Below are 15,067 nucleotides of genomic sequence, written 5' to 3' on the forward strand. Positions count from 1 at the left end.
CCAGGGCCCAACTGGAGGTTGGCAACCAAATACCTTGTCAGATGAAACATAATACTTTTGAGTTTGTATTGCTGTTGTTATTGCTAACTATTGTTGTTGTCCTGCTGTCCTTTTGTTGGGGAGGAGAATCCCATACTTACTCTGTGGTTCATAAAGTCGCCACGTCTCTTTTTGCTTCCACCATATTCCCATCCAAATTCAGGCTCATACTTTGCCTGAACGCAAGTCAACCGGGTCATAGACCCAGGGCCGGTGCTACCATTAGGCGAACAAGGCGGTCGCCTAGGGCGCAGGCCTCAGAGGGGTGCAGAACTGGCCTGAGCGGCACAGTTTTAAACCGATTCGTTTCTTGAAAAAAAATGCAACTGTCAATTTAAATATATATTTTTTAATTTTAAGATAAGTAAATCAAATCAAACCTTTATCGGCATAAATCTTTTAAATACTATATCCAATTATTAAAATACAATCTTTGAACAGTGAGATACCAATAACCTAGTTAAAACCTCTGAGTCTTAAAGTGCTATATATTCAGTGATTAAAATACAATCTTTGAACGATCAATAAACTGTTTGAAACTAAGTCTTAAACTGCTACGTAATCAGTTTGATAAGGGTTTGACGCTGTGGAGGAGCTTGGCGCAGCTTTAAGATAAGAACCACAACAGCGCGATGGAACATAATTAATTATAACGTCTTATTAAAAAATTTTGTGCTTTTATTTTTCTACAAGACATCTGTTTTTGAAAATTGGTTAGCAATGTGGGGGGGCACAGTAGTTAGCCTTGCCTAGGGTGTAAAAATGACTTGGCACCGGCCCTGCATAGACCCCCACTAGGGTTGCCAGGTCCCTCTTTGCCACCGGCGGGAGGTTTTTGGGGTGGAGCCTGAGGAAGGCAGGGTTTGGGGAGGGACTTCAATGCCATAGAGTCCAATGGCCGAAGTGGCCATTTCCTCCAGGGGAACTGATCTCTATTGGCTGGAGATCAGTCGTAACAGCAGGAGATCTCCAGCTAATACCTGGCAGTTAAAGTCAATCACAATTACAATACAGTCTCAGGTATACAAAATTTATCGCAATCTAGTGCTCAGTGCAGTGAAAGACATAAAACATACAACACACGATACTATTTGCAATCCTATGCTCATGATCCTACAAGGTAATAGTCTCCACAATCCTATCTAGAGTAGTCTTCTCAATAGTTGGTTGGAAGATTCAAAAGTCCCATAAGGGTAAAGTCCAAAGCGGTTCTCAGAAGACTAGTGAGGGGGACGATCGTTTCAATTCTTCTTCAGCCCCTTTTCAGTTTAGTTCAATAGTATTCACTCAGAAAGACATTTTCATTTCTCCCATCCGGGATGAAGGCGCTACCACGTATAAACTAATGTCAAAATGCCCTCCAAGGGTATATATTTCTCGGAACACGTGGTCGCTCAGAGGCTGCTAACCGTTCCCATAGGGATACAAACGGCTTTTAATACAAGATAGGAGGCGGCTTCTGTTTCCCAAGTGCAGAAGAAAAGAAAGGGGGTCCTTTTGTTCATCTCGGGGGGCTTCTCTGCGGAACCCCATTCTTCCAGCGGAGGGGACGGCCGGACCGGTGCAGCGACACTCCTCGTCCGGGTCGCGACGCCCAGCTCCGGGGGGGGGGAGAAGGGCGGAAATGGCGGCGGCGGCCGAAGAGCAGCCGCGCGAGCCGCCTGGGGCCGGCGCCCCCTCCCCGCAGGGCGCAACTGGCACGTCGGGATCCAACCCGCTGTCGCGCAAGCTCCGCAAAGTGCTGGAGACGCGGCTGGAGGCGGACAAGGTGAGCGAGCCGGCCAGGCTCTTGCGCCTCCCCCCCCCACACCCTTTCTTCCCTCCTGCCCGGCGAAGGAGCTTGCGACGCCCCCCCCCTTTCTCCCCCTAGGATTGGCGGGGGTGGGGTTTGAGCCAGTTCCCTCTTCCATCGCAGCCCCCACCCGACTCCTCTCCCCGGCTCGGCAGGGAAGGCTGTCTGGTTTTTGCAAGCTGGTAGCAGGTGGCCACGTTACATGAGAACATCAGGAAAGCCCTGCTGGAGCAGACCAAGGCCCATCAAGTCCATCAGTCACAGTGGCCAACCAGGGGCCTCCAGGAAGCCCACAAACAAGACGACTGCAGCAGCACCATCCTGCCTGTGTTCCACAGCACCTAATATAATAGGCATGCTCCTCTGATCCTGGAGAGAGTAGGTATGCATCATGTCTAGTATTCATTTGGACTACCGTAGTAGCAATGGATAGCCCTCTCCTCCATGAACATGTCCTCTCCCCTCTTAAAGCCTTCCGAGTTGGCCGCCATCTCCGCATAAGAACATAAGAATGGATCAGACCGAGGTCCATCAAGTCCAGCTGACTGTTCACACAGCGGCCAGCCAGGTGCCTCCAGGAAGCCCACAAACAAGACAACACAATCCTGCCTGTGTTCCAAAGCAGCTAATATAATAAGCATGCTCCTCTGATCCTGGAGAGAACAGGGATGCATCATAAGAACATAAGAAAAGCCCTGCTGGATCAGACCAAGGCCCATCAAGTCCAGCTGTCTGTTCACACAGCGGCCAGCCAGGGGCCTCCAGGAAGCCCACAAACAAGACAACACAGTCCTGCCTGTGTTCCAAAGCAGCTAATATAATAAGCATGCTCCTCTGATCCTGGAGAGAGTAGGTATGCATCATGTCTAGTATTCATTTGGACTACCGTAGTAGCAATGGATAGCCCTCTCCTCCATGAACATGTCCTCTCCCCTCTTAAAGCCTTCCGAGTTGGCCGCCATCTCCGCATAAGAACATAAGAATGGATCAGACCGAGGTCCATCAAGTCCAGCTGTCTGTTCACACAGCGGCCAGCCAGGTGCCTCCAGGAAGCCCACAAACAAGACAACACAATCCTGCCTGTGTTCCAAAGCAGCTAATATAATAGGCATGCTCCTCTGATCCTGGAGAGAATAGGTATGCATCATAAGAACATAAGAAAAGCCCTGCTGGATCAGACCAAGGCCCATCAAGTCCAGCAGTCTGTTCACACAGTGGCCAACCAGGTGCCTCCAGGAAGCCCACAAACAACATGGCTGCAGCAGCACCATCCTGCCTGTGTTCCACAGCACCTAATATAATAGGCATGCTCCTCTGATCCTGGAGAGAATAGGGATGCATCATGACTAGTATCCATTTTAACTAGTAGCCATGAATACCCAGAGTCACTGGAAAAGACAGTCATGCTAGGAAAAGTTGAGGGCAGCAGGGAAAGAGGAAGACCCGATAAGAGATGGATGGACTCAATAAAGGAAGCCACAGCCCTCAGTTTGCAAGATCTGAACAAGGCTGTCAAAGATAGAACATTCACAGTGGGTAGCCACGTTAGTCTGTCTGCAGTAGTAGAAAAGGGCAAGAGTCCAGTAGCACCTTAAAGACTAACAAGAATATTTTCTGGTAGGGTAGGAGCTTTTGTGAGCCACACGAAAGAAGTGAAGTGAAGAAGTGAGCTGTGGCTCACGAAAGCTCATACCCTACCAGAAAATATTTTTGTTAGTCTTTAAGGTGCTACTGGGCTCTTGCCCTTTTCTACTAAAGATAGAACATTTTTGGAGGACTTTGATTCATAGGATCGCCATGACTCGGAAGCGACTTGACAGCACTTAACACACACGCGCACACACACACACATGCACACAGAGCAGGTCAGGTGGCTGCCCCCCCCCCCTGGCCTGAGGTCTTGTCATGCATTTCTCATTCAAAAATAAATAAATAAAAATAAAATAATAATGAACTGCAAGATGTATGGCTCTCACATGAGCACACACTAAGCTGCCAAATACTGAATCAGACCATCAGGGTCAGTATTGTCTACTCAGACTGGCAGCTGCTCTTCAGGGTCTCAGGCAGAGGTCTTTCACATCACCTACTTGCCTAGTCACTTTAACTGGAGATGCCAGGGATTGAACCTGGGACCTTTGGCATGCCACACAGATGTTCTACCACTGAGCCACAGCCCTTCCCTCTCAAGGGAAAGGCTTGTGGATGCACTAGCCCCAACCCTGAAATTAGGATGCTTATCTAGTTTAGCAATACTCGACCAGTACAGGTACTAACCAACTTAACATAATGAGGGAATGGCCCCTGTATATTTCTGGAGTAGTTCGGATTTTGCATTATTAAATGTCACCCTGTACTTCCTGTATTGTATGGCCCGTTGACCCTGCAGTCTAGCTGTGTTTTTGTTTAACATCCCCTAGTATGGAGCTACTCATTTAGAGTTGCCAACTGGCTTCATTCATGGAGACGTCATGTGTGAAAATGGGCAGCTACAGCTTTTCTTGGTATGGAGGGACATAACATCTTGAGTCTCCGGACAAAAGGCAGCTGATAAATAATGTAAATAATCTTTCCTGTAAATTACATCCCATTAAACCTCTGTTAAAGGGACAGGGCAACTTTCTCTAGGCCAGTTGGCAACCCTACCGTCTGAAGAGGTTGGCTGTTCTCCATGGAAACATATGCTGAAATAAAACATTGTTAGTCTTTAAGATGCCTCCAGGCTCTTTTGTATTTTTGCTGCAACTGACTAACATGGCTTTTCCTCTGGCATTACTACATTTCACCTTGTACTTCCTGCATTTCATGGCCCCTTGACCCTGCTGTTTGTGATAGGTTTTTTTCTTATATCCCTACATAAAATAACAACATAGCGAGGGTCCACTCATTGCATCTAAATAAATGAACTGTAGTCCACCAGAGTTTAAAGTGGAATAAAATTCTGTTAATCTTTAGGGTGCCACAAGATTCCTCCTTGTTTCAGCCCTTGAACTGTTGACTCTCAAGCTGTCCGGTTAACTTTTGTATTTGTGTTAACCCAAGGATCACTGCTTTAATGCTCCTATCCCTCTGGTGCTTTTCTTTTCTTGTTCTTTCTTGGCACTACATTAATGTGCTTTGCAAATAGCTTAACCTGTACTGGCTTCTGAAACAAACAGATATCTTAATTGATCTGACCAGAACCATTGTCACTTTTTAATGTTATGAAATTGTACTTTCCCCCTGCATTTCTTTCACTTTGTGGCCTTTTTGACTCTTCTGTTCACTGTTTTTTTCTTCCTAACCCTATGTGTGTCTCTGCCTAGTGGCAACCCACAACATGCATCTGACAAAGGCCTTTTATGCAGGGACGTTTCCCTGCGGTCACCCTCGCCGACTGCTTCAGGGCTTCCTTTTGATTATGCATGCCTTATCTGCCCGTCAAGGGTTGCCTCGCTCTCCCCGTGTGTTTTGCCCATGTTTTCCAGATGCTGTTTTAACCAGAATCTGGAAAATGCCGGCAAAATGCAGGGCGACCTCTGATGGGCAGATAAAGCGTGCATAATCAAAAGGAAGCCCCAAAACAGTCGGTGAGGGTGACCGTGGGGAAACATTCCTGCATAAACAGCCATACGAACATAAAAAGCTGGCTTTAGACCAAGACGACAAGAATGCCAGAATAAAATGCATTATTTGCATGGCTACAGGACTGTTGTTTACTTAATCTCACAGTAGATCCGGTTATACCTGTTAACAAAGAACTGCAACTCCAAATGTAATCCACAACATGTACACTATAGAGAGATGGTTATGAGGGGGCGGGGCAGCAGAAAGGGAAGCCAGTGGACACCTACAGATGTTTGTTTAGTGGTCATTCCTCAGGAGCCTGTTTGTTATAGTGGCTAGGGTGCTGGACTGAAAGACGTGGGGTTCAAATCCCTACATGGGCCAATAACATTCTTAGCCTAACCTACCTCACAGGTTGGTGTCAAATCTGACAAAAGAAATCAATACCTTCGCCAGTTGTGCTCAGACTGCTGGTTCAGGCATGGATGTATATTACTTAATGACGGTGGGGAGACTGTGGGGGAATGCATTGTGTTTGAGGTGATGGGCGTAGATAGGGAGGTTCTATCTGTGATGTATCTGGATGGCCCATTCACACATTGCAGGCATCAGGTGTTAAAACATTCACTTTTCCAGATGGTGCAAAATTTAATACTTAGATAACACATCCATTGAACAGTTATAATAAAGGCTATTAGACACATCAATCAGTGAAGTTACAGAACTAGGCTTATGAATTTATTGAAGGGGCAGTCCCTTTAGGGTGTAATTACTCTGCGGACTTACATGGAATACAGTCCTACTGCGATCTTCTTGGATCTTTTTGAATTGGCATGAATTTTAGAGATCGTAAAAATCCACACTGATATTACAGCTGACACTGATGTCCACAGAGGGCATTGTGGAACCTGGAGGTCTGGTACTTCATGTATCCCTTTCCTGAAGGAGGCATTAATTTTTGCTTTCCACTGGGTTACTTTCCCTCCTTGCAGATTTAATATGTCAGGATGAGTAAGGATCAAGTGAAGAAGAAGCAGACCTCAGATTTCCATGAATGCTATACACATGCTCAGTTTGTGCAGCCTAAGAGTCATCCATGTTAGAAGTCACCGACAGAAACCCCTGGGAGCATTAATAGTATCTACAGCTCTCAGTTTGGCTCGGTATAAGACAGTTCATTGCTTTTTAGCCATTACAGTACCACAGATGTCTGGGTCGGTTCTAAATTGCTAACCTGCCTATTTGAGATAGAATATTATTATTTATGGGGCTATTTTGTTTAGAAAATTTGTGGGCCGCCTGGCCAGAACTACAGGCAGCTCACAGTCAAAACCATAAAACAAAGCCAAGCATGACAATAAAACCATGTCAATAAAAAAACAATCAATGAAACGAGTCCGTAAAATAAATTAAGACCAAGTCAATAAAAACGTCAATGAAATAGGCCGTAAAAGCAAACCAGGGCCTGAAGAACTTAAAAACGGCAGTGCCTGGTCCCAAACTGGAGGCAATATTTTTGTGTAATTCTTTTTCTCTGGGATTGTTGGAAAAATTCTTTGGGAGGGGGAAAAACCCTGGTGGTTGAATACAGTCTCAAAAATCATGCTTTCATTGGACCAGAACGTATTGTTGAATTATAGGAGGTTTTTTTAAGCATGCAAAGTTGTTGCGGAGACAAAATATTCAGAATAAAACAAAGCAAAATTATTTAAAAGTGTGTTTTTTCTGTTCAGAACAAAACAAATTATTAAAACATGTTTTTTTTTCCTGTGAATCTCTTTGGTGAGGAAGAGTACTTTAGAGGGCTCACAAATCGAATACGTCTCGCCTGCGTCTCCTCACGCAGCTGCAATTGAACATCTGCCCTTTAATCCCACAAAGCTGGCTGGACCCGCAGATAGAGATGGGTAGTTGAACATAACTAATTGCATGTATCTAGAACTGGATTGAGGCCCTGGAATAATTCCATGCTACTCGGATTTTAGTCTGTGCTTGCAAGTAATTGAACTGGTTCTTGTAGGTTATCCGGGCTGTGTGACCGTGGTCTTGGTCTTTTCTTTCCTGACGTTTCGCCAGCAGCTGTGGCCGGCATCTTCAGAGGAGTAACCAAGACCACGGTCACACAGCCCGGATAACCTACAAGAACCAATGAACTCTGACCGTGAAAGCCTTCGACAATAAATTGAACTGGTGTTTGTTTGTTTGTTTTTAATCACTCGTAGTAATTAGTACGTTTTCATCCAGTTCAGTAGAATCCTTTTTTGTAATGAGGTGTAAGGTTTCACACTGAAATGTGATGGTATCGGACAACGATTAGTATCTCCTTTGACGTGTGTCTTTTGACAAGTTAAATTTGTGTATATCTTGTCGGTATTCTTCATTACGGTGTGTCATGCCATAGACCAGGGGTCCCCAATCGTTTTGAGCCTGTGGGCACCTTGTGCGGTGGGCACGGTCACAAAATGGCTGCCGCAGGAGGCGGAGACTGCCACAAAATGGCTGCCGCAGCATAACCTTAGTCACACAGTGAAGATCCTTGTGCTGTGTGGCCGCCGCTGCCAAAGCGCTGTTTTTTAAAAAAAAATCTGCACAGCCTATCAAATCTCCAGTGGCCAATCAGAAGCTGGCTGGGGAAAAGCCCCATCTGGCCCCGCCCACTCTCTCAAAGCTCTTCGGCAGCATTTATTTACATTGCTTTCCAGTCTCAGAGCCAAACGACACGTTACTGCAGCCACGGGATGCCATTTTAGAAGGACATTTAGCCATTTAAAAGCTGCTATGATAGACCTGGATTGATAAAAGCATACGAATATATAACAATGGCGCAATTAACTGAAACACTACAGAAAGAGACTCAAAAACAAAATAGAGACAAATGGAAATCCTTCTATGAAGACATTAAAACCAAAAAATAACAATAAAATCTTATAAGACTCAGCAGACTCATATTTGAGATCAAACCCAATTAATTAACAAGTTAATGTAATATGACACTCTATAAGGGGGCAGTACTAGTTATATTAACACTGCACAATATCTATGTATCTATTTTTATAATTTTCCTTTTCTTTTATTCCCTTGCCCTTTTTTCCTTTTGTATCCCATTTATTATCAAAAATCAATAAAAATATTTATTAAAAAAAAAGTTGCTACGAGGGCCTGATCCTGATCGGCGCCAGATGCTCTTTCTTCTCTCCCCTCTTTAGTGCCTTTTCAAGTGCCAAAAACTTGAAAAGGTGGTGGTGGGGGGGAAAGATCACCTAGCGCTGCCACGGTACGGCAATTTTTCAACAGCTACATTTTCCTCTAAAACAGCTTTGGCAGCCACCGATTAGACCCATGGCTGCCATAACATGTAGTTTAGCTCTTAGTCAACCTAGTCCCACTGCATTGTTTATTGGAGGTATTTGTTGTAGGATTGAATTGGTTTTCATAGTTTGTAGCCCAGCTTGAGTCTCAGTGATGATGGTGGGATAGGAATGAAGTTGATAGTTATAATGTGGTCTTTATGTGTGTGTTTTTCAGGAAATGTTAGAAGCTCTGAAGGCTCTTTCAGTCTTTTTTGTAGAAAACAGTTTGCGTACCAGAAGAAATCTCCGTGGGGATATTGAACATCGCAGCTTAGCCATAAATGAAGAATTTGTCTGCATTTTCAAGCAAGTGAAGGAGGTATGGTATCTAATTAATTAGCACTACGTGTCCACTGCAAAGTTGTTCCTAAAACTAACTGGTGTTCTCAGGGCAAATTAGTTTTTGTACTGACTATGATTTAGAGATCGATCACGATGGGTTGATACTTTCAGAACCTTGACAGGTAGAATAACACATATTGTCTCTCAAACAAAACAACACTCCACTTAATGGATACATTAATTGGTATAGTCAGATTTACAGGACAAATAGTAAAACTAAAAGACAAACGGTAAACTTATGTCTGGCCAGGAAAATTTGCCCAGTTTTGGACACAGCTGATCTGCTACACTGATCCATGTGACTGCAACCTCAAGACTAGGTTGTGTGTGTAAAGTGCCGTCAAGTCACAGCTGACTTATGGCAACCAGGTAGGGTTTTCAAGGCAAGAGACTAACAGAGATGGTTTACCATTGCCTTCCTCTGCATTGCAACCCTGGTATTCCTTGGTGGTCTCCCATCCAAGTATTAACCAGGGCTGACCCTGTTCAGCTTCTGATGCGATCACGGCTAATACTAGATTAAAAAATGCTAAAGATTGTATCCAGTCCTTCCATGAATGGACTGAGTTTTCTATACTAGCTCTAGAGCTGAAACGGATACAAACATGTACCACCATGATCCTATAATGAGGATAGGAGACCATAGGCGTGTCTGTACCTTATCACTTGACACTGGGTTTGTTTGGGGTTTTTTTGGCTGCTAGCACAATATTTTTGAAGCCATGTGGCAATCCCTGAAACAGGGAATTGCATTAAAAGTCCATTGCTTCGCTCAGCTGTCCATTTTTTCCTCTCCGTACATGGAGCTAAAAAAGAAGCTGGAGGGAATGTGGAGGAGGTATCCTGATCATAGCTATTGTTATTCCAGATGTTGAAAAGCTGAAGCAACAGTTAACTATCCCATCAATCCTTCTAGAGGGATGACTGTTTTAGTTACATGCCACAGTGAAGCATGGATGCTTAAACTCTCTGCATATGCACAGTCCGTTTTTTGAGGTTTGACAATGGGTATAACTGATAATGTCTGATAACTTTGGGGAATACTCTGGGTAGGAATATTTCATCAGATAGTTCTTGTGTATGAGAAGATGAGGCAAGGAGATGCGGCAGAATAGCCAAGGTTATAAGCTAGCATTTTAGAACAATAAGAACAATGTCTGTTTCTGTATATTTTCAGGAGCTTGAAAGCATTAATGAAGATGTACAAATTATGAATAACTGCTGCCAGGAAATGACCAGTCACTTGAAGGTACTGTAAGAAAAAGGAATATTTTATATTCTGCATCTTGAAAATTTTGTTTTCTGTTATGCAGTATTTAAAGTATCCTCCTTCCAATATGTGCAACTTAGATTTTCCATACAAAAAATGTATAAACATTATGATCTCAATAAAAGGTTAATTCAAACATAAAACATAACACTGTTGTTCCAACACCATTGTTACATTTTTTGGCTTGGATTCATCCTGTAACATTTTGATGGAAATAGATCCAAATTTGATTCTTGAAAAGATAAATGGAAGGACACGCTAGTGAACATTCTAGATAAGCAGTGGAAATGCATCTGTAAAGAGCCAATTAGAGATCTGGCTGATGTACCTCCCAGAGAAAATTATTATAACAGTTTGTACTAAGCTGCTATGAAATTAAGAAATATTTATAGACAAGTCTTGGAGGTTTCTCGGAGATGGAAAAGGGGAGAGGATATTTTTTTTCCCTGCAAGCTGGAAACATTTTTTTAAAAGCTGATTCTGTATGATATTACTGGATAAAAGCTTACAATTGTCCCTGTAGTTGCTCTGTTGAAATATCTAAGAAAAGAGATTAAGAACATGGAAAATTACAGTGCTATCAAAGACTTTCCTGGGAGTAAGCCCCACTGAGTAGATGTATGTAGGATTCTGAATAGGCCTGCTTAGGAATTCTTTCTGACAGTGCATTCCTGAGCCTGCGGGCACAGTGGGCTTAGGAGGCGCCCAGACCCCAACGCTGGCATCCGTGCTACTTGCACCGTGCAAACTGGCATGGACGCAGATGTAGTGCCACTTGCACCAGCCCCCCAGGACTGCCACGGCAGCACGGCCCACGGATGCCGGCTCGGCGCCCTGTAGGTGCAAGTCCTCATGCTGTCATTCTGGGAGGTGTTCTCAGGGTGTTCGGGGGGTGGGGTGGAGCTGCCGTTAGGCAGACTCCTAACCCCTTTCAGGCCAGGAATGTTCCCTTATGCGTCAGCGATGCTGTGCCAGGTTTTTGCTGGCTCAGCATTGCTGTTCTCTATAAAAAATTTCCCAATTTAAAAATTTTTAGCTGGAAAATACCCCCTTTCCCCCTTGCAGCAGCCACGAAACCTCCTTGGAGGCATCGTGGCAGTGCTGCGGCCACACTGTCCCCAGCTGCTGCAGGGCTTAGGGATGAGCTGTCAGTTGACGATTGATTATAATGTGCATTCTAGTTTCAATGTTCTGGAAACATCTCAGTTTGGGTACAACAATCAATGTAAGTACAACAGGATTAAAGTTGGGCATCTAATGCTAATGACTAACCTATATTTATGGGAAGGTAAATGTAATTCATCAATTTTTTTTAGCACATTAGTGTTTTATAGGATATTGGAAAAGGACAATGGCTAGAGGAAATGTAAAGATTGCATTTCTGTGTTTAATGTAACAATATGGTTTCTTCTGTCTCTGCCTTTTACGTTCTGTAATTGTTTTTGTTTTTTTATAGAAAATAATAAAGATGATAGGCAATGCTGTAAAAATATAGACTGAGTGTAGCAGAATGTTGGAAATGTGTATGCATTTTCAAAAGGATTCTCCGTACATAGTGGCTAGGGTTGGATCCTGCCTGAAATTTCCATGGACGGAAGGATTTCCTTCCACAAAAGTGGAGCTTTCCCCACTTCCTGATGCATCCTAAAATGCGCCCAAAGTATTACTCCTGATAGAGTGGAGTTTTGCTGCAGGAGGAGGGGAATTGAGAAATTGCCCCTCCTTTTGTATATGATTGTCCTTAAATAAAACCTATATCTAATAACAGCAACAACAACACTGGAAGGATGTTTTGGCAGTGACAGGCCAGATGTTAGCACACAGAGAAAAGACCCAGTGGTGGTTTTACTGAACTATTTAAAAATTATCGGAAGAATACAAAGAACATTTATTATGGGAATGCTAATAGCTTGGGGGGAAGAAAACTACGGAGCCAAATCTGAGAAGTTCTGATCTAAACCTTCCAGGAAAGAGAGGCTGTAAAAAGCCGGTATATTGCACAAATGGAAAAACAGACATTTTTGGCTGATGCCATAGAATGTAGGCATGGAATCTTATAATAATAGCTGGGCAAAGTCCGTGGAGTTCTGAAACAACAAATTAGAATAGATGACAGGTCTCAGGCTATGTTTATCCCTCCTAGTGTTGTGCATTTTTAAAAGATGTATATTTTGATTCTGGTGGTAGTGGTGGTTTATATAAATCAAAAAGTATGACGACGAGACAGAGGTCTGGGGAAAGGAGGCAGGGGAGGCATCATCCTGAGGGAAGGAGGGGCAGAAAAGTTGCAGTAAAGAAACAAAGAAAAGCTTAGGTTGAGGGAGAGCTGGCTGTAGCTAAGAGAGAAAAAGTAGGTGTGTTTAGTTCTTTTGAAACCAGGCAGTAAAGGGCTGGGGAGTTGTGGGCAGGGTATGCGTAGGGTTGCCAGCCTCCAGGTGGGATCTGGGGATCCCCTGGAATTACAGCTCATCTCCAGACTACAGGAATCAGTTCCCCTGCAGAAAATGGATGCTTTGGAGGGTGGACTTTATGGTATTGTACCCCACTGAGGTCCCTGTCCTCTTCAGGCTCCACCCCCAAATCTCCAGGCGTTTCCCAACCTGGATCTGGCAACCCACTCCATCCCCTGCCTGTGGCATATCTGGCAACCCTAGGTATGCTTGAAGAGGGATGGAGAAGCATTGTAGGGTTTAGGCATGGGAGGGGTTGTTCCGTTAAGATGTGTTACTGAGTTGGGGAGTCTTAGAGGGTGCAGAGATTAAGGGGGAAGGGGGTGGCAAGAAGACGGTGGAAATGAGGAGAGACGGCAGAGCTTGAAAGACACATTGTGCAGTACTTCAGTCTCTAGCATCCAGACTTCAATTAGATTCTGTATTTCTGCTGGGCAAGGAAAAGAAATGTTTAATTACTTCTAAAATAGAGCAGCTTTCTTCTGCCTCGCCGTGTTTAAATGCCATCTAATTACATTGAAATTAAAACCGTATAAACCATACCTTGAGGCAGTTCAAGTGCGTTAGTTTTAATTAATCTGATTCCATGTCCCAGGCAGCCAAGGAGCAAACCCAGGACTTAATAGTCAAGACAACTAAGCTTCAAGCAGAGAGGTATGTGTTTATTTTTGCTTATATTTTACATCAAACGGCAGGGGCTTTATGGGTTCTGCTTCTCTGGATTGATTCACATGATGCTTGTTTGCTCAGCTGTTTGTATGATGCTATGTAATACTGGAAGGTAAGACAATGTTGTTGGCTTGGCTCTGCCAAAGCGTTTTGCCAGACAGAAGGCCTTCCACCCACTGAACGCAACTTTATTTCCTCTCCCCTTCCACTGTAGCCCAACATGCTCCTTCCCCCAGGAACCACATTTCAGGGGATGCTTTGGGCTGTCCCAGGTGGGACCTGGGGATCCCCCAGAATTACAGCTCATCTCCAGACTACAGAGATCAGTTCCCCTGGAGAAAATGGCTGGTTTGGAGAATGGACTCTGTGACATTGTACCCCACTGAGGTCCCTGTCCTCCTCAAGTTCCACCCCCACATCTCCAGGAGTTTCCCAACCTGGATCTGGCAACACTACCCCTCATCCCCCACTGGTGGCCAGGGGGGACCTGGCAACACTTCCTCTGGGGTAGGGCCCCTAGTTTGCTATCTGGCATTTGAAGCTGGGGCTCTGTTTTTGTGAGCAAGCCGTGTGGTGCTGGATAATGAGAAAGCTGTGCGAGCAAGCCCCCAGCTGTAGCTGTTCCCCTGATGTCTGCCTTTTATTGGAAGCTGGAAAGTGATGGACTGCTTGGGTAGAGAAGTGGCCCCTGCCCTGGGGGCTTGACAGGCCATCAATAAATATGTAATAGAGATGTAGTCATAAAAATCACTGAATCAACCTCATTGGCGTTGGCGGTGGTACGACTTGGAATAGCTCATCATGACCTGTGAAATGTAGTTAACCGAATTACAGTAGTCCCTCCCCATTCACAAGGAATCTATTCCTGGGTTCCCCGCAAATAGCGAAATCTGTGAAAAAGGGGAGATTTCGGTCTGCAGTAGCGAAACAGCCGAATTCCCTGCAAAAACATGATTATTTAATGATTACAGTGATGGCACAGTTGGAGCAAAAAGAGGCTGGAGACCACATCATGCGATTGGAGTATAAATAAGCGAAATCGTGAGACACGAATCTGCAGACTTCGAGGATTTATAGTATTATGTTTGAAATTAGCACAGACAATGAGATTGTCAGGAGAGTAGGCGATGGTGGCAATGCTAGGAGTAGGTCTAAGTTTTCAGCTTTAACTTACTAAGTAATGGTTATTTATGTTAAAACTGAATTCTAGTTCCTAAACACAGGTGTTGATAAAATAAATGGCCTGTTATGCCGCATGTTCAGCGATACGGACAGATAAAATTAGCTGCTCTCTGCACTGACCCACAGTGACTTTCATGGGTCAGTTGAATGACCATCAGGGGAGGACTTTTTTTTTTTTTTTTTTTTAAATCCACATTCAGTTTATTAGCTGGGATGCCAGGGACACGTCAGTTTAGCTTGTGAGCTCTGAATCAGAATGAAGCAATGACCATAAAACATGTTGCCGACCTTCTTCTTGCAGCCAGAGATTAGAATTGAAAGCACAGGTGGCAGATGCTTTCATAGCAGAATTCCAGCTTTCTCCAGAAGAGATGAGCATCCTTCGAGGTGCAAGGGACGGGCCTATTACAGAGGTAAGTATCTTAAA

General features: G+C 44.2%; 1 protein-coding gene across 1 annotated transcript in view; it reads left to right on the forward strand.

Moving 5' to 3' along the window:
* The first annotated feature begins 1,714 nt into the window (after positions 1-1,714).
* COG6 (component of oligomeric golgi complex 6) overlaps positions 1,715-15,067 on the forward strand; it is a 38,367-nt gene continuing 25,014 nt past the window's right edge. Inside the window, exons 1-5 of the mRNA XM_056856334.1 lie at positions 1,715-1,807; positions 8,903-9,046; positions 10,247-10,318; positions 13,385-13,443; positions 14,942-15,053. Of these exons, the coding sequence (XP_056712312.1) occupies positions 8,906-9,046; positions 10,247-10,318; positions 13,385-13,443; positions 14,942-15,053 (384 nt within the window). The 5' untranslated portion in view covers positions 1,715-1,807; positions 8,903-8,905. The remainder of the gene's footprint in view (positions 1,808-8,902; positions 9,047-10,246; positions 10,319-13,384; positions 13,444-14,941; positions 15,054-15,067) is intronic.

This window comes from Euleptes europaea, chromosome 10, assembly GCF_029931775.1.
Source record: "Euleptes europaea isolate rEulEur1 chromosome 10, rEulEur1.hap1, whole genome shotgun sequence".
Classification (NCBI taxonomy): domain Eukaryota; kingdom Metazoa; phylum Chordata; class Lepidosauria; order Squamata; family Sphaerodactylidae; genus Euleptes; species Euleptes europaea.